This window comes from Schistocerca serialis, chromosome 4 (assembly GCF_023864345.2).
Source record: "Schistocerca serialis cubense isolate TAMUIC-IGC-003099 chromosome 4, iqSchSeri2.2, whole genome shotgun sequence".
In the NCBI taxonomy this organism is placed as follows: domain Eukaryota; kingdom Metazoa; phylum Arthropoda; class Insecta; order Orthoptera; family Acrididae; genus Schistocerca; species Schistocerca serialis.
Window position 1 is genome coordinate 599,880,179 of NC_064641.1, and position 27,505 is coordinate 599,907,683.

Consider the following 27,505-nt stretch of genomic DNA (forward strand, 5'->3'; position numbering starts at 1 on the left):
GCACCCAGCAATAATAATCTGGTCCTGAATTACTCTGGTTTCTTACTTGGCATTAAAAATAACTGATTAAGCTTAATGGACTCCCACATACACCAACAACGTGACAGTGGGCAACATGATGTTGTGTCAATGATGGAATACAAATGAAACTGGGTGATACAACTGTCTTCCTTTGAGTAACATTAAACAGGTATCTCTCTTGGGAACAAGTCTTCAAATAATTTAACAATAAAAGCAGTACAGTAGTCTAAATAAAGATTTACACATTTAGAACACTTGTAGACAAGCGATTATCATCTGGAAACATACAACCCAGAATGTGGAGACAACAGCCCCTATTACACGGGAAACAGATTTTACAACACATATAAAGAGAATTTAAAAAGCTCAAGTAGAAGCTGCTTTGAAATGGAACTGCAGGAGTTTCTTACCAATAAATGTTTTTCTAGTATTAAGGAATTCCCTTCAGAGGAGTAAAAGACTTTCATTTGTACCAATGGTATATGTAAGTACCAGTAATCAAAATACATAACTTTTTTATTGTTTGTAAAGGTAAAGATATGATGAAAAGTGTAAAATACGTCCACATTAAAAAACAAATCCTGTGTTACTGTACGGAAAATATATAAATACATTACAGATATTCTGCTAACATGTAGGTAAATTATTCTTCAACTGTATCTCTAAAGAAAAACCGCTGTAGAATCGTGTCACAAAAGTAGATAATGGAACAACAGAAATTTTACAAGATACTTAAATTTAATAAGTTTTTCGTGTGTGTAATGCATGACAACATTATAAGGTATATTTCACTGACTGCACTTTGAACTTACTTATGAACTGAATCGGTGTATCCAGGAACTTTGAATAGAAGTGTTAGTCTGGTAAGAAGAGCACATAAAACATCAGCTGCAGCATCAGCATCACCTTGAAGCATGAGGGCCGAGAAAAACTTGTCTAACAGAAGTGGCACAATCTGACTGCAGGTTATAACAAGAGACTGTGTTGCCAGTTCTCCAAGCAGATCGATGTATGCACCTAACCTTTGGATACAGAAATAAAACTTTATTTCATAATGGCAGAATTATGTAATTAATTTGATAATGGATGACTACATGCTGCATGTTACAGGCTAATCATTATAATTAACTTATCACATTATGGAAAAATAAGGTAAATATAAAGTTTTATTACTTATCTGCCATGTGAAAATCTTAATTTGAACATAACATAAAGACAAGATGTAAATAAAAATGATCAGAGGTAAGAACTCTTTATTCTCCGTATTGCTATGTGTATCTTATGTAACTCTCATCAGTCAGGAGAGTGATTTGTTTATTAACAAGAACATAGTACATTAACATTATGAACATGACAGAAAACTTATCTTCTATTACCATTCCAAGGAAAACCAGCATCTGCCACAATGAAGCATTACGTAAGGGTTTTATCATATTTTGTTGAGGTATGTGCAGTGGTGATTTGATTTTTTTAGGTCTTTCACTGAGGATGAAACATAGATTTCTGCCTCAGTCAAGGTTCATCACCACTTCAATATTCTGTAAGTGCACATTTTGTTTATTAACTGACTGTATGTAATTGTACAAATTGCATTCCAAAAACTGAGCAATACATCATCATTTCCAGTACCACTACCTACATCATTTGACAGGAACATTTATGGATGAACAAACTATTTCAGAATTAAAATTCACTTTCAATGAAATATAAAGACTTTGGCTGACTGAACAAATGGTACAAGTGTGCCATATGATGCATGCTCCAACTCACAGGACAATTAAAAGCAAACTCTGAAATTCCAATTGAATTCACCCTGTGTTACAGGGATGACATAAATATGGTGTATCTCATGCATAGCATACAGTAGTTATAATTAAACTGATGGTGTTCCTAGTGATGTAATGTGGGCTGTATACATCACAGGGTGCTGAAACATCGTAGGTACGTTCATTAATTGGTGCGCTTGTGGAGTATACTGAAAAAATAACAGTTCCACTTTCCGTCTCTAGGTGAAAATATGATGCTGTAAGCGGTCACAGTGTGAAATGTTTCCTGTTTTGACATTAGCATGCTGTTTGTGACTTGGCAAAGAATATTGACTTCTTCTGTAAGGACTGTTGGTGTCTGGGGTTAAGAAGGTTGAAGTTTTTTGCATGAAATGTGATGGCTATTGGGAAGAAAGAGCATGCACAGCTAGTAAAGCTGTTTTATCAGAATGGCAGCAATAGCAGTGCTACACTGTGGGAATATCACTGACAGAAACAGCTGTGAAGAGGCATCACATCTATAAACGAGCTAAAGAATATGATAAAGAAGTTTGAAGAAACAGGTGGAATTACGTGGTGCAGCAGAGAGAGGGAGGCAGTCCATTCCTATGGCATCTGATGATAAACTTTCTGTAGCTGTAGCTGACTGTGCAGCACGTCTCAAACTCTGCAGCCACTGCTCAAGCAATGCCAAGGGAATTGTCTGTCCCCTGATCAACAGTTTCAAATATTTTATGGCACATTTTACATAGGTACCCTTACAAGAATCAGAATGTGCACCAACGAAGCTCGAAGATAGGATACATCATCACTTTGCCCTTCGTTTTTTGGCACCCTGTAGCACTCGGAACATCATCAGTTTAATAATAACCAACGGCACATAGGCGGTCTTTGCAGAGCTTCCCTCGGAGACTGATTTTTGAATACTTCTGAAAATGTTCTCATTATTATTCTTGTTATGTCTTGCAACATTTTTTATGAGTGACTTTCTTCACCAGCATCTGAACTTTTGCTTCTTGGACAATATGATCCATATTTATAACTGCATTAAACTGTATAGGAAAGAAGTGCATTAATGCCACTGTGCTCCTTATGTTTATTTTGGAAACAAGTAATTTTATAATTATCTTGCACATTTTGTATGGTTTTTCATCTGGGGTTTTGTTGTACAAATTGCAAATGGACTTTCCAGTGACACTTGTACTACAGAGACAGGTCTAGCAACAACCTCATTATCTTACCGATACTGGTGTATTTAACACTGGGACTTAATAGACTATTTTTGATGACACTTATTTGCTTAACGTAACAACATTGGCCAAGTCACAGGCCAAGAATGTGGGCATCTCTACTGGTTGCTGATAATTAGCCATGTGCTACTTAGCTTTGTTTAAAATTCATTTAACACATCAATATATGAAAAGGTGGAAGGGGTGGGGGCAGGCAGCTAAATGCTACAGTGTGAATGCAAAGAGAAACACTATAAAGGTTAGCCAATAGTGACTTTCTAATAGCTAACCCAACATGTACATTAAGGGCAGCAGATAAATTATATTGCATGACAAGAAAAACTGAAGCACCCAGAAGTGGAGGAGGAGGAAACAAAATGAAACTTCATAGATTGAAAAAATATGTCAAGTTATTTCTGTTATTACAAAACTGAGGCAAGCTGGCCCACAACTGTTGTAAATGGTCATTGATATTCTGGATACTGGCAATGGGAATGAGTTGATGTTGAAGCTGGTCGAACACATGTTCTATATGGGACAGATCTGGGAACCTTGCAGGTCACAGGAATACTCCAACATCATGCAGACAGTTCACAGAAACATGTGCCATATGTGGACAAGCACTGTTCTGTTGAAAAATGGTACCACAACACTGCCATGTGAGAGCTAACACATGATGATGTAGGATGTCCTTGATGTACCATTGTGATATCAGAATTTCCTCAAACACTACCAACCAGGACCTGAAAACATACCCAACAGGTCCCTAATCATGACACTAAGAGTACCACCACTGTGCATCTCCAAAACTTTGGAAGAATGGGACTTCTACCCAGGTTGCCACCACGCTCGTCAGCAATTGTAATCCATAGTAATGCAGAACTGTGGTTCATTGCTAAACATAAGTGTGACACCATTCATCAGCAGCCCATGCTTCCCTGTCACAAAACCACCCCAAATGCAACTGTTTATGTTGTGGTCTTAATGGCACTCCACACATAGGAATGTAATTCCCTAGCCATTCTGCTCTCAGTCAACAACCAATGGTGTAGGATGACACAGAATGTTGCAGGGACTCTCATACTTGTTCTCGGATGTGAGATAAAGATGTGATGAACTATTCTTGGTGCACAATATGGCGATTCTCCATTGTGGTGGTCACACAGGGTCAACTGGAATGCTTACGACGAGTATGCCTGCCCTCATGTTTTCTTGCAATGCAACATTAGGTCACTGTTACATCTGAATGCTCCACAAATCTGGATATTGCACGATTCAACCCAATGGCCAAATGGAAACTAAAATGAAGCCCTTTTGAGACTCTGTCAGGTGCTGATAACAGTGTTTCACCTGAGTACAGGGCATCTCTGTTTTCTTTTCAAAATCTAATGTTGCCCACACCTCTAATATAGCATACCAGGCCTGGTAACTCTGATGGCCATTCTGCCTGTCATGGAGAACTGAGACGCTAAATCATTTTCACACCTGCCGATAATGTGTACACGTACGAAGTAACACTGGCATTAGACAATTTCTTATGGGTGCTTCACTTCTTTTGGTCAGGCAATGTACATAATAATCATTCTTGAGAAAGATAGAAATTGTTTCAGCTGAAAGTTTGCAGATTATTAACCACGTAACATGGATGGAATCCTTGAATAATTTATAGAAAGGCAAAACCACGAGTAAGATTAGTGTTAGGAAGGAACGATGTTAACAAAACATTTACACATGTCATGACAACTGTCAATCTGTGCCAGACCTGGACACAAAGCTAGGTTTCCTGGTTACCATGAGCACTTGCCTTAACCATTAGACTATATGAGTGTGCCTCAAGGCCTGAATCCCACTTTATTGTCACTGATGGTCCCATTCACAATTTCTAAAAACCACTATGTAGAAGTCATACGACTGGGAGAATGGATTTGAGGAATTGCAAGGCCAACATATCATATCATTTCATTTCATCATTGATACATCTGGTGCATTTAAACCATTTTAACAACATATTTTTGTGTAAAAAAATTACAGAAATGGTATGACACCTTGAGAGCATGACAGGAATGGATTTAAAATGCAGATTGATTAGGCAGTTCTGAAATACTCTGTACAATTATGGAGAAGAGTTTCTAAATTATGTTCTACATCACAGTGGTTTCCTCGTTAACCACATCTTTGACAAACAAGAAAAATGTAAAATATAAATCCGTGCATAACATGCCCAAAAATTAAAAGTTATGTGTAAAATTGTATTGTACTGCAATAAACTAAAGTGGATATGCTAAATGAAAATGTACCTTCCAGGGAGTTGACCTTTCTGGCTCTGTTGTCTTAAGAGATAACTAAAGGTAGATCGGAAAGCTGCAGATCGTACATCAACCACAAGACTTGCCCAGCAACTATTACTGCTCTGTTCTGTGGGCAATACAGCAGGTACCTGATGCAGTAACAAGCTTGCAGCAAGAACTGGCAGATCCAACAGGCTGTGCAGAAGCTGTAACAGTTAGGTATCATAATAACCAGAGGTGTAATGAAATACAAGCAATGCTTAGACTGTCTGCACCAAATATGAGTAGCTGAGGTAATTATATAAATACATAGTATAAAAGTGGATGTACATATGAACGTGTGTGTGTGTGTGTGTGTGTGTGTGTGTGTGTGTGTGTGTGTATGTAATGTCCACATCTCCTCCTAAACCACTGGAGGGATTTCAACCAAACTTGGTACACATATCACTTACTGTCTGGAGATAATCACTGTGAGGGTAAGAACCACCTACCTATCAAAGGGGTGGGGGTGAACAAGCAATGTAGACCACCGATGAATTAATATCCATAGTTTATTCATCCAGTATTAAAGATGAGAGCACTTAATGTCTTGAAACAAAGTTTACACATAATTTCAAAACTTTAAGAAACTTTTCCTCACTGACAAAACCCCACAAAATAATGAAAGGAAATGAAAGTCTATTACATTTTAGCAGTTCATGTAGTAAAACTGCCACATGAGGCACAACGTTTTAATTTATACATCTTCACTGGTACCTGTATTTGTGACACATTTTGCAGACAGTATTCACATATACCACTGAATGTACCAGTAAAAATACATCTTTGTATGACACGTACAGTAAAATGCCTTTTTTACACTTTTCAGCTGACTGATCCAAAAAAGTGTAAAATGCAGGAAAGTGTAAAACATGGGAAAGCATAGGAAATACGACAAGTGAAAATGAATAACTTACTTTTCCTGTCATTCTCTTTATATTGTTGAAAATATGAAATTAAAGTAATTTAAATTTTGCCTATTTAAATAAATCTGAAACAATTAATTGTTTTTGTTTCTTTCTTACAGTAATTAGCTGTGCTGTTTCATGAAACCACATTAAAAAGATATCCATGTTCTAATTGAGATTTATTATTGATAAGAATATAATAGAGGGAAACATTCCACATGGGAAAAATATATCTAAAAACAAAGACGACGAGACTTACCAAACAAAAGCGCTGGCAGGTCGATAGACACACAAACAAATACAAACATACACACAAAATTCAAGCTTTCGCAACAAACGGTTGCTTCATCAGGAAAGAGGGAAGGAGAGGGAAAGACGAAAGGATATGGGTTTTAAGGGAGAGGGTAAGGAGTGATTCCAATCCCAGGAGCGGAAAGACTTGCCTTAGGGGGAAAAAAGGACAGGTATACACTCGCACACACACACATATCCATCCGCACATACACAGACACAAGCAGACATTTGTAAAGGCAAAGAGTTTGGGCAGAGATGTCAGTTGAGGCGGAAGTAACGAGGCAAAGATGTTGTTGAAAGACAGGTGAGGTATGAGTGGCGGCAACTTGAAATTAGCGGAGGTTGAGGCCTGGCGGATAACGAGAAGAGAGGATATACTGAAGGGCAAGTTCCCATCTCCAGAGTTCTGACAGGTTGGTGTTAGTGGGAAGTATCCAGATAACTCGGACGGTGTAACACTGTGCCAAGATGTGCTGGCCGTGCACCAAGGCATGTTTAGCCACAGGGTGATTCTCATTACCAACAAACACTGTCTGGCTGTGTCCATTCATGCGAATGGACAGTTTGTTGCTGGTCGTTCCCACATAGAAAGCTTCACAGTGTAGGCAGGTCAGTTGGTAAATCACGTGGGTGCTTTCACACGTGGCTCTGCCTTTGATTGTGTACACCTTCCGGGTTACAGGACTGGCGTAGGTGGTGGTGGGAGAGTGCATGGGACGGGTTTTACACGGGGGGCGGTTACAAGGGTAGGAGCCAGAGGGTAGGGAAGGTGGTTTGGGGATTTCATAGGGATGAACTAAGAGGTTACGAAGGTTAGGTGGACAGCGGAAAGACGCTACTTTCAGCAGATTATAATAGAAAAGGTAAAATACCATAACACAATTATATAAAACACCTCCAAAACATATGTATTAAGGGAAAGAAATGCCAATTAAAAGACAATGGACTTTTTTCAGCTTTTGGGACTGTCATTAATTTTCACTGGTGAACAAACAAAAGGAAGGTAGGGAAGGGTGCAAGCAGGTCACTTTCATTCGCGATCATGGACAGTCTTCAAAATAAGAAAAGAAATACACTCAGAGGAAATGAGAGTACCATAATCAAACATGGAGAATTTTGTGGCAAAAACAATGATTTAAACAAGTTATTATAATGAGACAGATCAGATACAGTGACAAAATTCACAACAATCACTATACGAAGAATATATAATAATATTATTGTTAATTTTATACGCGAAGACTCTGACCAAGATTACGGAAGAAATTTAAGTGCATTTCCCTTGACAATGATACATATGATAGAAAAAAGAATATAAAAAAATTGAAAAGGAAGAGTTGTAAAGGGAAACTGACAAGGCATGAGATTAATGCACATAAACAGAAGGAGAGAAATGGCAACAGAATGTGAAAGATGAAACAAAGTGTTGCAAGTCAGAGGAAACAGGTGTAGATGCAACGGTGAAAGTAACAATGAAACAGGTGAGTGTACAAAAAGAAAAGCAGGCTAGGTTAACTGGTAACAGTATGGATGAGGAGTGGGACTGAGAAGTGAAGGTGTTTTGATTAGAGAGAGAGAGAGAGAGAGAGAGACACGTGTGGACCACAAGTGGAGCTTGACAACAGGAATAATAATAATAATGAAGCAGATGTGGCTAGAGGCACACAGAAGAGGATTTGCCCGATTAGGTAAGAGTGTTGCAACACAGTGGGGAAAGAACAGTTGAGATTTCAGAGTAGGTTAGCGTATGTGATATGCATTCATAGTACGATTTTCTAGAATATTACAGCATGCTGTGCATCGTCCGCAGTGGTGTTTAGGTTAGAGCCAATGGCCAGTGATGTGCGCATCACCAGTTTGTTTCCTGTCTCATGCAATTATTTATCATGAAACATTAAAAATCTCTGGAAGAATTTTCTATGTATGTTTGAATGAGATGACACTCTGCTGAGACAGACAGCTCAGCTACATATGCCCTTTTTGTATAAGCTCAATAAATGTACTTTCACTTTGTTTGTTCTTGTTGATGATGATGCTCTCATAGCTAGTACTTGGTCCTAGATGTTATGTGATATAGTTTGGTGAAGAGACAGAGTATCTCAGATAATTACATAGCTGTGACTCCAATAAAATTACACAAAAACTGTTGCTTAAAAGGGCAGGAACCTGAGTACTTCCTATGGCCCTCATTGTCAAAGTACTCATGAATACAAAAGTATCAATGAGTGAGAGAAATAGCATGCATCCAGTAGTGTTTTTTGGAGATGCTGGCTAGAACCTGATGAAACAGTGACACAGATTTGATTGTGCCACTAAATACATTTGGTCGGATGACGTGGTGTATCTTGACAATGTCTACTTGTACAGGGTTGAATAAAAATTTGGAAACACTATGAGAGATACAGGCTTGAACCTAAATGCAGATGCTAGCACAGCCTGCAGGTGGTGGTCAGTATCTGACCATGAATGGCACATGTACAGTGCCCTCAATATGTTGCAAGTATCAGTCATGATCGGAACTATGTTCTGTATTGTTGTGAGTGTATTATGTTGGAGCTATGTGAATTCAGATGTGTACAAATTTTGGAGATTGTATGGTGGTGAGTGCTTCTGTAACCTAGGTAGCTAAAGAGTTTGGTGTTTCAAGAGGCACTATGTCAAAGATCTGTAACACATACAGGGAAAGCAAAAAACCTCATCCACTAAGTCACTGCAGAATTGAATGCGGCACTTGCGCAAACCCTGTCAGCAACAAAACAACATGAAGGTAGCTCCATTAGCTGGGAACTGCAGGGCAAACTGGAGTTCCAAAAGCACACATCAGTGATGCAAATACCCGTGACAGGAAAACATGATGCTGAAGTCATAAAACATGGACTATGAAGCAATGAAAGAGTGTCATTTGGTCAGGTGAGCTTTGTTTCGCACTGTTTTCAACTTTAGGACAAGTTTTTGTCCCAAGGGTGTAACATGGCAGAAGTTTGGTGTTGATTTGGGCAGCTGTTTCATGGTATTCCATGGGCCCCATGACTACTTTGCAAGGTCACAATTCTGCCAAGAATTATGTGATCATATTGGCTGACTAGGTCCATCCCATGGTATGATATTTGTTGCTCACTGGTGATGCCGTGTTTCAAGAAGACAGGGCACCTGTTAACACTGCTTGCATTGTCCAGGACTGGTTTTGTGAGCATGAGGAGGAATTACTGTAGTTCCCCTGGTCACCAAAGTCACTAGATCTCACTCAATATTATTCAGCCTTTGTGGTCTACTTTGTACAGAAGAACACTATCCATCTTTATCATCTTTACCTGAAGTTGCCACTATTTTGCAGGAAGACTGGTATAATATTCCCTTGAAAACCATACGGGACCTGTTTTTATCCATTCCAAAATGAATGGAAGCTGTTTTGAATGCCAGCGGTTTTCTACACTGTATTGGGCATGGTAATTTGTTGTGATTTTGGTGTTTCCATATTTCTGTCCAACACCTGCATATGAATGCCACAGACTAGCAGCAGCTTGTCAACAAGGAAAGTTCAAGTTGCTGACACAAATTTGAGTAGAAATTAAGAAATTATTTAATGACAACCAAAGGCATGTTCACATAGCTGAAGTACAACTGACAAACAGAGCCCAACACCATGGAAGATGACAAAGTCATTTCTATATGTTTTGGCCTCGGCAAACAGTGAACACGAACATGAGGGAAGCTGTCAATGTTTAACACTTAACAAAGTATGTCACAGAGGATGTCTACGAAGTGAACCTTTTGTTGAAGGGTGTTACCACAACAGAGGAGATCATCAAGTGGTGCCAGCTCATTGAGACAGTGCAGCAGACAATAGTATGCCAAAAGATATTCAACAACTTTCATATATCATACCAGTGACATTCATTAAGACCACCGGGATCTCATATTGCTAAAATGGAAAATATCAAAAAGAAATACGAGGGTTTATGATATCTTAATCTTGAACCAAAATGGGTCAAAGCAGCATCTCTGAATCATCGTCGTCATCGTCGGCTGATACTCGTATCCGAGTTTTCATTTCTCTCCTGAGATTTCCTCTGTCATGGTTCAGGCGTGGAAGTGTCGTTGATGGCTTAGCAATCCAATCCTAGCGTGGAACAGGCGGCCACAGACATTACAGCTGATGGAAGGTGGAGGACGTGGCTGAGCCTGGAGGAGTTTACGTCTCTGGCGTTTGTCATTCTCCATTCTTCGACGTTCCAGCTCAAAGTTTTGAAGAGCATTTGAGGTAACTGAGCGCCAGCGACTTCGGTCTTCTGCTATTGTGGGCCAGTTACTCGGATCGATGTTCAAGTTTTTCAGATTTTTCTTGTACTGATCCTTATAACATTTGAGAGGGGCACCTCCTGGCCTTTTACCTGTGCTCACTTCGCTGTACAGCATTTGGCGTGGAAGTCTGTCATTTTTCATCCGCTGGACATGTCCGACCCATCTGAGTTGATGCCCAATGATAAGAGCTTCCATGCTATGCATTTTTGCTTTCTCTAGAACAGCCGTGTTGGATATGAAGTCATCCCATTTCAGGTTCATGATATATCTTAGCTTCTGTTGGTTGAAGCGTTCTAGTTTCTTCAGATCGCAGCGATATAACGTCCAGGTTTTGCAACCATATAGCAGGGTGGAAATGACTACAGCTTTGTACACCATCAGTTTGGTGTACAGTGTTAGGTCTTTATTCAGGAAGACACGCTTTGTAAGACGACCAAATGCTACATGTGCAGCACGTAATCTATTCTCCACATCATTTCCAGATGAGCAGTTGGATGACAGTATGCTTCCCAGGTAGAGGAAATGGTCCACTTGTTCCAAGGGTGTATAATAGATGGATATGCTGAAGTCAGGAACGGAGGAGCCAGGCGTTGGCTGCGCCATCACCTTTGTCTTTGGAATATTGATGGAGAGACCAAATTGTTCGTACGCCCTGCTGAAGGAATCAACTGACAGCTGCAACTCTGCAGGTGAATGAGCTGGAGAGGCATTGTCATCAGCATACTGCAGCTCTGTCACACGAGTGGTACTGGTGAACCTTTTTAAATGGAGTCTGGACTGGTTGAATAATCCTCCATCAAACCCGTACTTTAGTTCTATTCCTGCATTGTTTACGGTTGTCTCGTAAAGCATAGCTGCCAGATACAATGCAAATAATGTTGGTGCAAGAACGCATCCTTGTTTAAGCCCACTTGTTATTGGGAATTCACCAGTCATTTCATTCTGGCAGAGGACCTGTCCAGTCATATCAACGTGGAGAGCTTCAATCAGGTCAACAAAATGTTCAGGGCAGCCGAAGCGTTTTAAGACCATCCACATGGCTTCTCTGGGAACTGTAGCAAAGGCCTTTTCTAGATCGTAGAAAACAAGTAGTTAAGGCTTTTGCTGTTCTCTGCACTTCTCCTGTAGTTGTCGTGCACAGAAGATCATGTCAATTGTCCCTCTTGAAGGTCGAAACCCGTATTGAGACTCAGGTAGTATAGTCTCTGAAAGTGTCTGGAGGCGATTTAAAAGGATTCTTGCAAAAAATTTTCCAGTGACAGAGAGTAGAGATATTCCCCGGTAGTTACCACAGACGCTTCTGTCGCCCTTTTTGAAGATGGTGACAATTGTGGAGTTCTTCAAGTCAGCTGGTACCTTGCAGGTTTCCCACATTAATATAATAAGTGAGAAGAGTCTAGTTTTTAGAGGCAAGCCGCCACCCTCAATAAGCTCCATCGGGATGCTGTCAGGTCCAGGAGCCTTCCCAGGTTTCACACTCTTGAGTGCCTTGCAAAATTCTTGAAAAGTTGGAAGATCAGCCAGCCAGGGTTTTGGAGGGTGCTGTGGGACATTTTTGAGAAAATCTCCAGCGGCAGTAGAAGGGCTGCTTAACAGTGAGCTGAAGTGCTCTTTCCAACGATTTAATATGTCCTGACTTTCAGTAAGAATGGTGGAGTTGTCAGCAGCTTTCAGTGCTCCTGATGAGGAGCGGATAGGTCCATACAGCTCTTTAATACCAGCGTAAAAGCCACGCAGGTTCCTTGCATCAGAAAGATTTTGGAGTTCTGTGGTTTTCTGTTGCCACCATTTGTTCTTGATTACTCGTATTTCACTTTGACATTTCTGCTTGAGTTCTTGAAAGTGTGCTTTCTTTTCTGCGCAGGATGGATCTTGAGCAAGGGATAGGTAAGCGTCCCGCTTTGCATTGATGATGGCTCGGATTTCTCCGTGGTTGTCATCAAACCAGACACTTCTTTTCTGTGCACTACAACCAACAACATTCTCAGCAGTTTCTTTGATGATGTTCTTTAATGTGGTCCATTCTTGTTCGACGTCATCTGTGGTTGCTGGAGCTTTGTTAAGTTGTTCAGACAGTATGTCTTGGAAGTGTGAGCGAACGTTTTTGTTGTTCAGGTTGCTTATGTTGAATTTTCTGCGTGGTGGGTTTGAAAAGTGGGATCGTGGCTTGCGATACTTTGGTACTCTCAAACGGCTGACTAAAAGTCTATAGTCCGTCCAGCACTCATCGATGTTTAGTGCTGCTTTTGTGATGAGAATGTCTTTCTTGTCACGCTGTCGCGTAATAACGTAGTCTATAAGATGCCAATGTTTGGAGCGTGGGTGCATCCATGTGGTCTTATAGCGGTTACGCAAACGGAATTGGGTATTGGAGATGAAAAGCTCGTGCTCAGCACATAGACCAAGAAGTAACAACCCATTTGCATTGCAGTTTCCCACCCCTTGTTTACCCATGACATCTCTCCAAAAACGGTTGTCCCTTCCCACTCTGGCATTGAAATCACCAAGTAAAATTAATTTATCTTGAATGGGTATTTTAGAGAGAGTACTGTTCAGTTGGTGGTAGAACTGATTCTTTGTGTCTTCATCACTGTCTAAAGTAGGAGCATATGCAGAGACGAAGGTGATGAATCTGTCTGAACCAATGGGTACTCTAAGAGTCATCAGTCTTTCATTAATTGAGACAGGTGTAAGTCGAAGATCTTTCACTATTTTCGTTTTTACGGCAAATCCTGCACCATGGATGCGTGGTTCTCCTGCATCCTTTCCCTTCCAGAAGATGGTGTACCCTGAACGTACCTCACTAATGTGTCCCTCACCTGAGAGTCTTGTCTCACTCAAGGCAGCTATGTCTATATCTAGACGGGCTAGTTCTTGGGTGATAAGAGCGGTTCTTCTCTCTGGTCTGTAATTGTTCACGTCCAGGAGGGTCCTGACATTCCATGTCCCTATTGTCATAATCATTTCTTTCTTCTTTTGTTTACGTCCGCAGTATAAGGAGTGACCTACTGGGTGCGGATTCCCAGCCCGGTTCAAGTGTGACTTCCGATGTTTAGCCCACATTTTCTAGGGCCTTCCCCATTCAGGGTGGGCAGCGGTCATCCTAAATAGGCCTGCCCAGTCGCAGATGCAGGACCGGATTCCCGAGTAGTCACACGGGTTCTCAGGAAGGCGACCATCACACACCTGCCGCCAGTGTGCAAGTCCAGACTAGTAGCTTCCAGCCTCACTCGGAGCCTGCTACCATCGTCCTTATCCCATCGCCATTGGTCTCTGAATATAAAATCAGGAAAAAGGGGTTAGTTCTATCATTATTACATATCCCTACAAGGCAAAGTAATGAAGCAACCTTGCACAATGAAGTTGGATACCCCAGATTTATACCACAACCATCACAGCACATCCGAGGTCCTTGACAATACAGACACAACCAACTTCTCACCACAAAAACAGACATTTAAGGAACAGAGCACAACATGCCAATTTGTTCCCACTGTAGATGTCCAGGATACATCGAACACTGCAGTACAGAAAGAAGAAGATTGTTCCAAGACTATTACACAGTAAGATGTTGTACAACAGGCTAATTCTATCAAAGCCAGGCAAATGTAGACAACTACAGCCAACCTATGGGATAAGGCCCTCACAATATCATTGTTAAGGTCATTCTAATGAGCATTGAAGTCATTCCCCTTCACCACACAGAGATTCTACATAAAAAAAGGAAAATAAGTGTTTAACATCCTGTTAACAATGAGGTCATTACAGATGGAGCACAAGCTTGGATTAAGGAAGGATGGGGATGGGAATTGGCTGTGCCCTTTCAAAGGAACCATCTTGACATATCTGTCTTAAGCGATTTAGGGAAATCAGATAACATGTAACTCTGGACGCCTGGAGGGGATTTGAACTGTTGACATCTCCAATGTGAGTCTAGTGTGTTAACCATTGAACTACTTGGACAGAGAGTCTGGTTTCTTACCCTGCAGGAAAAATAAATGAGGCAAGCATCTATGAAGGTTAGGTCACTATCGATACAAATATTTCAGATGACAGTTGCCAAGATGTTGGGAAATGACACTGATGCTGTCATTGATAACCAATCATCTTCTGAGATGTTTAATACTTATGGTCACTAGTTGAAGAAGACTGTTCTGAGGCTCAGAGGCCACTGTGCTGAAGGTTGCAAACGCTAAATGTCCACCTGATAAAAATCTGTATGTTGTGAAAATAATAATCAATGATAGTACACAGCCCTTTGAGTCTGTTGTTTTACCAGAAGATGGGCATAATGTCATCCAGAAATGAAACTTCTATCAGGCATCACAAGCTCAAAGATTGGAGCTCTAGACTGACAAAGCTACACCAACAGGATCAGATAACAACAATCTAAGGTGCACTTATCCCACAGTTATTAACAAGACAAGTTGTAATCAGCTGTACAGACATTGATTTCAGCTGAGAAACTTTAGTACAGCACAAAAGAAATTGATATGCCCAGCAATAATCATAACCATTATAAATGAACAAGCAGAGTTCTGGTTCACCAACTGCCATGGACAGCCACTACTCATTTCTAAAGTTATGTGCATGTGGGCAGTTTTCCAGGAAGGCAGTTTGGAGCCACTGATGGAAATTACGCTACACTTCCACTACCAACTACCCACTAGAGGAATGAACTATGTTGTTTGGTGCCTGTGAGTTTTTGGATACATCCATGTCCTGAGCAGAAACAAGGTAGATCAGACAACCCAATATAAAGTACCATATTGGCACGAGGACCCATTCTCTCGTCAGTCAATGTTTATACATAGTAGTTACAGCTGAATGATGGACCATTCAGAAGAAAGGGAAACAGATGCTGGAAGACGACATCGTTTGGCCATCACAGAGTTCTTGTTTCTTTCCTGTGATCCTCTTGAAAAAGGAAGACAGCATATGGGATTCCTGCATTGATTTCCAGTGGCTGAACAAACTTACCAAAAAGGATGTATGCAAACTGCCACATATTGATGACATCTTGGACTATCCGAACTATGGACACGCACATGGGAAGCTAGCAGAAACAGGGTGATGAGGCTGACAAGAAAAAGGCTGCTTTCATAAAATGTGACCTCTGAGTCCAGAGGTATGCCATTTAGTATCTGCAACACTTCACCATATCTGAACTGGGGTGCATGGAAGGAGCCCCCATGAATGATTGCTGTAGAGTGAACATACCCTGAAAACACTGAACTAGTGTCAATGGCTAATCCTTCTGCTGCTGAAAAACACTTGAGAAAAATGGCAAACACATTTAATTAGAGCTCTTCAAGACCAAAAATTGTATCAACTTCATTAAATATTGAAGGACTGTCAAAAGAGAACGGAGTCTAACTATCAGAAATCAGCAAACAACATTCATGGCACAGTTCAGCATTGCAAGAAACACATGAAGAAGTAAATGACCAAGTCCAAGAACTGAAGGCATGAAGATGGTATTAGAATGCCCTCATAACAAGATATTAGTAAAAATTGAGTTACAGTTGTGTACTATTACATCAGTGTACAAAACACCTAATACTGCTTTTCCTTCCGTAACTCAAATAAATTTCATGGCAAAAACATCAAGATTGTATTGGGGGATTTTAACTGTCAAAGTGTTGACTGGGCATATAATTCAACTCATAAAAATGGGGAAGAACTAAGCAGCTGGGAAGAAAGTGATGGACTGAAACATATTTTTGATTCTAAACTAAGACCATCATTTAACAGTGGCAGATGGCACAGATGGTATAATTCTGATAACATCTTCATCACTGAGAACATTGCTCATCATGTTGCAAAAACAACAGAACAACCTTTCCCCAGGATGCAACATTGGCCTATATCTTGTACAGTTTCTCAAGTTGACTGAGTAGAAAGCGTATCCTTCAAATGCTGTTTCAATTTCAAGAAAGCCAAAAGAATGCTTTAGAATGCTTTCAGAGAACTGAATATTGATGTTGAAAATATAGAAGCAGACCCAAGAAAGTACAAAACACTTGTCAAAATTGTAAATAAATCTCAAGGAGGCATATTCCTATAACTAACCTTGACTCAAGTTCAGCACTTCTTGAGCAACTATCATAGCAAGTAGAATGCAGACCATTTCTCAGCAAATACAACTGAAGTGGGAGTAGAACTGCATTGAAACATCGCTGAACAAAGAAGGGAGAGATGGGCTAAACTACTATCTTATCTGGACATGAAACCGAACAGTCGAAGAGTGCAGAAGCTGATAAAAAATCTTAGCAATGATCTTACAAGCCCACAATTAAGTACAAACGTCACTCTGAACCAGATTGCTCATCAACTGCTACCAAATGGAAAGACCAGACAGAAAGTGACTAGTTTGAATCTCAAGCAAAACAGTGGAGGAGGGTGCTAATCTGCAGAACCCCCATTCTCACTTGAAGAACTGGTAAGAGCAGTGTGAGCATTAAAAGAAAATAAAGCAGCAGAGCCTGATGAAATACAAACTTCACAAATCGAGCAGTATGGTCCAGAAACTAATGAATGGCTACTGAGGATGATGAACAAATGTTTGGAAACATTTCAGATTCCCGCACTGTGGACGAAAGCAAAAGTAATAACACTACTACAGCCAAGCAAAGAGTCAAATGAGCCAGAAAATTTCCGTCCTATTTCCTTAACCTGTCAGCCATATAAATTATATGAAAGGATGATTCTGTCAAGAATAGCTACCAAAATCGATACAAAACTTATCCCTGAAAAAGCTGGATTTGGACCAGAGGAAGCATGTTTTAGTCAAACACTAAATCTGACTCAACACACTGAAGATGGTTTTGAAAGGAAATTGATAACTGCTGTTATCTTTATTTACCTTTCTGCTGCGTATGGTACACTAAAGCACCAACAACTCCTCACAAAGGTCTATGGAATAATAGAGGACATTTGACTGATTTACATGTTAAGAGGCATGTTGCAGAATTGAAAATTCTACGTAACCCTCAAAAGGAAGAAAAGTAGATGCAGTAAACAACAATTATATTACCACAAGGCAGTTTTCTTTCCCTTGCTTTGTACAATATGTACACAAATGATCAGCCACACCAGCCAGAAAGAGAGAGAGAGATTCATTTATACAGATGACACTGCCATTACTGCTCAGGGAAGAACATTTGAAGAGGTGGAAAGAAAATTGAAGATGGCTTTGTATACTTTGGGAAACTACTACGAAGAAAATCACCCGTGACCTAATCCAGAAAAAATGCAAGTATGCTCATTCCAACTGCGTAACAGAGAAGTCTCAAGACAGTTGGAAATTGAATGGAGAGGGGTTAGACTACAACACTGCACCAAGCAAAAATACTTGAGAGTCACCCTAGACTGTACACTGACATTTAAAAACCAATGCAATTATCTAAAAGAAAAAAAATTATGTGCAAGAAACAATATTATATGTATAGTGACTGGTCCAACATGGGGAGCACAACCTGAAGTTCTTTGATCATCAGCAATGGGACCGTTTTGCACCCAGAGAATATGTGGAACTAGTATGGAGGAGGGCTTCTAGCCACACCAAACAAGTAGACGTGGCTTTAAATGAGACTGTCAGGATTATCACATGATGAAGATGGTATTTGTTCCCGAAAGAACAGATACCATTGATGACCATGCAGCTTCTCTAGAATCAAATGTTAATTTAATCTAAACCCTTAGCTGCTGACAGGAGTTGTTGAAATACATCAATGGGGATAACTGAAAATGTGTGCCCTGACTGGGACTCAAACCCGGGATCTCCTGCTTACATGGCAGACGCTCTATCCATCTGAGCCACCGAGGGCACAGAGGATAGTGTGACTGCAGGGAGTTATCCCATGCACGCTTCCCGTGAGACCCACATTCCCAACTGTCCACAACCTACATTCGTAGTGTTCCGGGTTCGAGTCCTGGTCGGGGCACACATTTTCAGCTGCTCCCATTGATGTATTTCAACAACTCCTGTCAGCAGCTAAGGGTTTCGATTTAATTATCATATCACCTGATGCCTGAGGCCTACACTTGTCCATAAAGTTTACCCACTTCTGGCCATAGCAGATATCAGAAACAAATTGGCCACTGAAACAAAGAGGAAAAAGCAACAAACTGACCCCCATTGCACTTAACGTATAACCACGAAAGAGTTCCAACCCATTCGCTAGAAAGCTGATCTGTGATTTTCCACCTATCTTTATTGTTGAACTCTCTGCAATATACAAACCTGCACCCCAAAGAGGAAATCACACAAGGGCAGCAACTACACTATAGTACATGGAGAGCACTGAATAGATTAAGAACAAGAGTCACAAAATGCGATGTGAACATGAAGGCGACGGCTGTGATGATGATAATGATGTTTGGTACGTGGGGTGCGAACTGCGTGGTTATTAGCATCCGTACAAATTCCCAGTCTTTACTCAGTCCAATCTCACCACTTTCATTAATGTTGATGAAACAATGAGGACAAACAAACACCCAGTCCTCAGGTGGAGAAAATCCTCAACCTGGCTGAGAATCAAACTGCGCCGCCCCAACGACAATTGTATCATAAAAAAAAACACGAACCTTATGTGTTTCACCGACCACATAGGCAGCGTAAAATTATCCTGTTTTATAGTAAATATTAAATTTAATCTTAGTATCAAGGAGTAAACTACTTAAATGTAATAACATCTATGCAATTAATAAGGGAGAAGAATGCTCCTAGATTGTCTTCTCTCCCTATCTCTTTGCTTGTTTCTAGTAATAGGAAGCAGGTATACTTTACCATGAAGGTTAGTGGTTATTAATATAGTACATTAAAGTTTACAAGTGAGTTATTTCAATGTGTGTTCACCTACTGCTGACCCCTTCGCAGAAGTTTTGCAACGACTCGATCAAATAGAGCGGGAGAGAGAACAAAGATTATTTTAAATGCTCAGTGAGCGGGAACAAGAGTGCGATAGGAAACTTGAACAAAGAGAACAAATTTTAGAGAAAAAACTGAATAGCATACAGTCTGAATTTGTGGAAATGTGTGGTGAATGCAAAGAAATACCAGATCTAGTCCAAAACTTAACTAGTGAGATGTAAAATTTACAAATAGTTCACACTAGTGTTAGAGACAAAGTTCAAAACTTGACAAGTCGTGTCAAAAATGTAGAGCTTTAGGCACGTCAGAATGTAGACAAATATCTAGATGCCCAAGCACTACAGGTTGAAACAGAGTATGATGAGTGGCTATCTGTAGAGGATCATGAAATCTCATCAAAGATCAAAGTAAACATAAAATCAGCTGCTGAACAGGCGACAATGGATCTGAGTGCAAAAACCGACGCTGGTGGTGTCACAATTAAACGGAATCAGTTCAGCTAGAGTCACGTGTACCAGCAGAGTTAGCCATTTGACAAAGAGATGTCACTCGGAGACTAACCGAACTGGGAAAGCAAGCTGACAGTTGTGGACCAGCAGCCAATCAGGTTCCTCGGTTGGAAATGAGCAAAAACATAAACAATGCACAGAGCACTAATGCGCATGTACCACTGGTTGACAACAGAAATTTACAGTGTGGATTACCTTACAGTTCACCACCTGATATGAGGATGGGAATGGACAGTGGTAAGTCACTGTACCATAAAGAGCATAATGTTATTAAACATAGGCAGTTACAACTGTTCAACAGTGAAAAGCATACCATTAAAAGTTTCCGTAATATTTTTCCATGGGGATGGACGGAAAGACAAAAAATTCAATTCATTGTATCACTAATGCAAAGTGACACGGCACTCTGGGCAATGGACGCATCCGAGAGATGCCATACTGTGCAGCAGTTTGAGTACGCATTTTTACAAAAGTTCTGGTCCACTTGTATATAGGAAAGACTAAGGAAAAAGTTGTACAGTTCTCAGATGTTCAATCCAAGACTGGGAACCCTCCCCAAGTATTTTGAAAAGTATATTAATAAGACATGATACTGGGATGAACCATTGTCTGACTGGGACATATAGGGCTAATTAAAATGAAATTACCCAGTGATATAAAAAAGTACTTTATAATGCACTGGAATATGACATTGAACAGCTTATAGAGATTTGCTTATCGAAGACATGAAAAGTGAAGGTAAACTGAATCATGCAGGTTGAAGTCAGCAAAAAGCTGAAAAACTACTGCAACAGTATTATACAAACATGGTAATGGTAAATATAACGAATGGAGGCAACCGAATTGGGGAAATAATGGTAATAGGTATATGAATCAAAGTAGGAAAAGGCATCACGATGAGCGCATGAACAATGAATACAATGGTCACGGTAACCCGCAGTGGCAGAGTAACCGTAACCAAGGGCATGAGTACAAGGAACAACCAGAGGAGTGGCAACCAAATATGGTGCCACAATGGATACAGAATTCCAACCAGCCTCCCGAATGTGACAGCTGGTTATAGCAACCACCAACAATGCCAAAATAATACAGCTTATCAAACTACGCGACAGGGAAGGCAAACCATCCGACCCAACAATCATAATAATAATCAAAATCATAACGTGAGGATAGTGGAGGTGACCAACAACAGTCAACCCACTATAACCAACGCGTCAAACTAAAACCTGCCACAATCTGCTCTTCGCTGCTGGCTGTGAGAGGATGTAGTGAGGGCACATTCCACACATAAATCTAAAAATGCTGAGGTACAATAATGGAGTTAACATTGAGGAAGAATTAATGAACGTACCTCAGAAGGATCAACAAACTGAGAAAGATGTTGTGCAGGCCATATTACAAGCAGAAATATACGGTGTTCTGACCCAGATGATAGTGGACACAAGCGCATCGACGAACGCCCCGACCCTAGAACTTTATAAACACATAAGTCGAAATAACAGTATACCTGTCTTACTGGTTAAAAATTGCTGAGTGACAAGCACAACCAGTGCACAGTCTCAAGTGATAAGGCACCAGGTACAAGTTGAGTTCAGAGTAGGAAATGAAGCCATAAAAAGCTCGTTCCTACTAGTCAAAGGGTTGATGGTTGCTTGCATCCTGGAAATAAAGTTTCTGTGCCAGAGTGACATGATAAGTGACCTCTTGTGCAGAGAACTAAGTCTTGTAAACGAGGGTAAGCAAACTGTATTGCCAATGTCAAGCACGCAAGCAAACCATGGAAAATACTGCCGAAGATTTCGAGTAAATTATGAAAGCCTACAGGTTATGCATTCAGATGAATGCTATGATAAACAAAAGAATATTACAATGAATTTATAAATGAGAACACCGGAGAAAAGAGGGAACTCATAAATCAGAATCTGCACAACAAAAGGAACTAACTCAGTTGCTAATACAATAAGAGAATATGTTCTCGGAGAGGCTGGGTACTATCAAGGGATATACCTACAACACAGAAGTAGTACTTTGTAGCACATTTTGCCATGCTAACTACACCATCCCATGCCCAAAATGGAGGCAGTTTGTGATATATTCTCTAATGTGAAGACAGATTATTTTAATACTTGTATTTAGAGAAAACCATGCATTAAAAGTTAGTTTATGTGAGTGTACCAAGTGCAGAGCACTACTGCTATTGAAATCAATTCAAATCTTGAAAAATATGATGTGTGCCATAAGTTTGTGAATATCCTAAAGACTTACTCAAGGAAAAGATAGTCATATCAGATAACAAAATAAAGACAATATATGGGATATAGTGAAGGAGGAGACTGGTAGAACCAGACATGAAGAGGGACAAATGGCATTAAGAGTAACTGATACATTGGTGACAGATGTGTATAGTGTTGCAGAACTTTTTAACAAACATTTCATAACTGTTACTGAAAAGATGGAGTTGTCAGGTTCTTTAGATGCTGCTATGGAATACCTCAGACCAGATATTTCAAGTAACTTCCATAATATGAATTTGACCCTCACTACCCCAGCAGAAATAATGTCCATCTTTAAAATCAAAAACATCTAGTGGGTATGATGAAATATCAACAAAGCTAATTAAAGAATTTAATTCTGAGTTAAGTAACATATTAAGCTATCTGTGTAACCAGTCATTTATCAGTGGAATATTTCCTGAATGGTTAAAATATGCTGAAGTTAAGCCACTGTTTAAGAAGGGAGATAAAGAAATAGCATCAAATTTCTGTCCAATTTCACTTTTGCCTGCATTCTCAAAATTTTTAGAAAAAGTAATGTACAATCGGCTTTATAACAATCTTATCTCAAATAACATACTGTCAAAGTCACAGTTCGGATTTCTAAAGGGTTCTGATATTAAGAAGGCTATCTACACTTACAGTGAAACTGTACTTAATTCATTAGATAAAAAATTGCAGGCAACTGGTATATTTTGTGATCTGTCAAACGCATGTGACTGTGTAAGTCACAATATCCTTTTAAGCAAATTAGAGTATTATAGCGTAACAGGAAATGCTGCAAAATGGTTCAAATCTTATATCTCTGGCAGCAAACAAAGGGTGTTATTAGGAAAGAGACATGTATCAAGCTATCAGGCATCATCCAACTGGGAACTAATTACATTTGGGGTCCCACAGGGTTCCATTTTAGGGCCCTTACTTTTTCTTGTGTATATCAAAGACCTTTCATCAGTAACATTACCAGATGCCAAGTTTGTTTTGTTTGCCGATGATACAAACATTGCAATAAATAGCAAATCAAGTGTAGTCTTAGAAAGATCAGCTAATAAAATATTTGTGGACATTAATCACTGGTTCCTAGCCAACTCTTTGTCACTAACCTTTGAAAAAACACACTACATGCAGTTCAGAACTTGTAAGGGGTGTCCCACGAGTATATGCCTAACATATGATGACAAGCAGACAGAAGAAGTGGACAGTATTAAATTCTTGGGATTACAGCTTGATAATAAATTCAACTGGGAAAAGCACACCACATAACTGCTGAAGTGTCTTAACAAAACTCTGTTTGCAATGCAGGTCGATAGACACACAAACATACACACAAAATTCAAGATTTCGCAACAAACTGTTGTCTCATCAGGAAAGAGGGAAGGAGAGGGAAAGACAAAAGGAAGTGGGTTTTAAGGGAGAGGGTAAGGAGTCATTCCAATCCCGGGAGCGGAAAGACATACCTTAGGGGGAAAAAAGGACAGGTATACACTCGCACACACACACATATCCATCCACACATACAGACACAAGCAGACATATTTAAAGACAAAGAGTTTGGGCAGAGATGTCAGTCGAGGCGGAAGTGTAGAGGCAAAGAAGTTGTTGAAAGACAGGTGAGGTATGAGTGGCGGCAACTTGAAATTAGCAGAGATGGAGGCCTGGCGGATAACGAGAAGAGAGGATATACTGAAGGGCAAGTTCCCATCTCCGCAATTCGGATAGGTTGGTGTTGGTGGGAAGTATCCAGATAACCCGGACGGTGTAACACTGTGCCAAGATGTGCTGGCTGTGCACCAAGGCATGTTTAGCCACAGGGTGATCCTCATTACCAACAAACACTGTCTGGCTGTGTCCATTCATGCAAATGGACAGTTTGTTGCTGGTCATTCCCACATAGAATGCATCACAGTGTAGGCAGGTCAGTTGGTAAATCACGTGGGTGCTTTCACACGTGGCTCTGCCTTTGATCGTGTACACCTTCCGGCCTACAGGACTGGAGTAGGTGGTGGTGAGAGGGTGCATGGGACAGGTTTTGCACCAGGGGCGGTTACAAGGATAGGAGCCAGATGGTAGGGAAGGTGGTTTGGGGATTTCATAGGGATGAACTAACAGGTTGCGAAGGTTAGGTGGACGGCGGAAAGACACTCTTGGTGGAGTGGGGAGGATTTCATGAAGGATGGATCTCATTTCAGGGCAGGATTTGAGGAAGTCGTATCCCTGCTGGAGAGCCACATTCAGAGTCTGGTCCAGTCCCGGAAAGTATCCTGTCACAAGTGGGGCACTTTTGTGGTTCTTCTGTGGGGGATTCTGGGTTTGAGGGGATGAGGAAGTGGCTCTGGTTATTTGCTTCTGTACCAGGTCGGGAGGGTAGTTGCAGGATGCGAAAGCTGTTGTCAGGTTGTTGGTGTAATGACTCAGGGATTCCGGACTGGAGCAGATTCGTTTGCCACGAAGACCTAGGCTGTAGGGAAGGGACCGTTTGATGTGGAATGGGTGGCAGCTGTCATAATGGAGGTACTGTTGCTTGTTGGTGGGTTTGATGTGGATGGACGTGTGAAGTTGGCCATTGGACAGGTGGAGGTCAACGTCAAGGAAAGTCGCATGGGATTTCGAGTAGGACCAGGTGAATCTGATGGAACCAAAGGAGTTGAGGTTGGAGGGGTAATTCTGGAGTTCTTCTTGACTGTGAGTCCAGATCACGAAGATGTCATCAATAAATCTGTACCAAACTTTGGGTTGGCAGACCTGGGTAACCAAGAAGGCCTCCTCTAAGCGACCCATGAATAGGTTGGCATACGAGGGGGCCATCCTGGTACCCATGGCTGTTCCCTTTAATTGTTGGTATGTCTGGCCTTCAAAAGTGAAGAAGTTGTGGGTCAGGATGAAGCTGGCTAAGGTAATGAGGAAAGAGGTTTTAGGTAGGGTGGCAGGTGATCGGCGTGCAAGGAAATGCTCCATCGCAGCGAGGCCCTGGACGTGCGGAATATTTGTGTATAAGGAAGTGGCATCAATGGTTACAAGGATGGTTTCCAGGGATAACGCATTGGGTAAGGATTCCAGGCGTTCAAGGAAGTGGTTGGTGTCTTTGATGAAGGATGGGAGACTGCATGTAATGGGTTGAAGGTGTTGATCTACGTAGGCAGAGATACGTTCTGTGGGGGCTTGGTAACCAGCTACAATGGGGCGGCCGGGATGATTGGGTTTGTGGATTTTAGGAAGAAGGTAGAAGGTAGGGGTGCGGGGTGTCGGTGGGGTCAGGAGGTTGATGGAGTCTGGTGAACCTGGACATATATATATATATAGGGGGAAACAATCCATGTGGGAGAAAAATTTATCAAAAAACAAAGATGATGTGACTTACCAAACGAAAACGCTGGCAGGTCGAAAGACACACAAACAAACACAAACATACACACAAAATTCAAGCTTTCGCAACAAACTGTTGCCTCATCAGGAAAGAGGGAAGGAGAGGGGAAGACGAAAGGAAGTGGGTTTTAAGGGAGAGGGTAAGGAGTCATTCCAATCCCGGGAGCGGAAAGACTTTAAATATGTCTGCTTGTGTCTGTATGTGTGGATGGATATGTGCGTGTGTGCGAGTGTATACCTGTCCTTTTTTCCCCCTAAGGTAAGTCTTTCCGCTCCCAGGATTGGAATGACTCCTTACCCTCTCCCTTAAAACCCACTTCCTTTCGTCTTCCCCTCTCCTTCCCTCTTTCCTGATGAGGCAACAGTTTGTTGCGAAAGCTTGAATTTTGTGTGTATGTTTGTGTGTCTATTGACCTGCCAGCGCTTTCGTTCGGTAAGTCACCTCATCTTTGTTTTTATATATAATTTTTCCCATGTGGAATGTTTCCTTCTATATGTAATTACCTTATAAATAAATAAATAAAACTTTTTTTTCATTTTAAATTCAGTGCATTAGTATTTGTAAAATGATTCTTTCATATAGTGTTCATTAAAAAATGATGATCATTCCACTAGGGACCTGTGGAATGGTACATTAGCTTATTTGTTTGAGTTGTAAATATTTGTCATGTATTGTTTTTCTGGCATGTTCTACAGCCTGGAGGACCTCCTCATTACGGATCAATTGGAATGAAAGTAAATCTAATCTAATCTAATCTAAGCATAAATGACAGCACAGAATGCTGAAAGAATTTAAATTTGAATTTTCCGTTCGTGTCTAGAAAAAGTGTTATTTCTTGTTAGTAACCAAGTATGTAGATATAAATGTTGTATATTATGCCCTTAGCATACATGTTGAAAAAAATGGGAGGCAAACATGAGAGTAGGGCACATTGACACCAAAGACACCTCATGTGTCGTGTTCGCAGGAAATTATGCGTTTAACTTACCTGTCTAAAGATAGGCCCTTGTAAAATGTGATCTTGACTGAAAATACTAAGATTTTTTCTTTAAATTACTATTATTGATTTGCACTTGGTTACACAACCATAAACATACGAGCTTGCACTTTGAGCATATGTGAATGTCTTAAGACATCAAAAATAAATGAAAAATTCATAGATAACAGTATGGTCAAAGTTTCTGTAAAGTTGAGTCTGGCTCTGGGAGACAAGTGGGCAAAAAAAGCAGACATGACATGGGACTCACCACAGATAGGACAAAAATACAATTGTATTGTCTAAAATCTGACAGAGACATTTTGTATATATGGAAACATAATTATGAACTGTAATTTATAAAGGAAAGAACTGCATAACCCTGAGTGAACTGAAAAACAGTCTGACTGGAATTTAAAATGTCAGTGCTGAATTTGCTAGCCAAGACAATTAACCTTAAACTGAGAGAAACTGTGAAGGTTAAACTTTTTATTGTAGGCCTAGAAGTGCAGATATTGAACGTTATATAGTAAAAAGACATGGAAGATGACAATATGGTGCACAAAAAACTGTGTGTGTGTGTGTGTGTGTGTGTGTGTGTTCTTTAAAAGTATGAAAACCTTAGCACAAAACAAACACAAGGCTAATGTCTTTGAGACAG

The 27,505-nt window shown here is 40.4% G+C and overlaps 1 protein-coding gene across 2 annotated transcripts in view; it reads right to left on the reverse strand.

Moving 5' to 3' along the window:
- Positions 1–27,505, reverse strand: part of LOC126475376 (AP-5 complex subunit zeta-1-like) — a 159,521-nt gene that overhangs the window by 49,759 nt on the left and 82,257 nt on the right. For both annotated transcript variants that reach the window (XM_050103199.1, XM_050103200.1), the window contains 2 exons: positions 5,314–5,510; positions 834–1,043 (listed from right to left, as the gene is read on the reverse strand). In XM_050103199.1, the coding sequence (XP_049959156.1) occupies positions 834–1,043; positions 5,314–5,510 (407 nt within the window). The remainder of the gene's footprint in view (positions 1–833; positions 1,044–5,313; positions 5,511–27,505) is intronic.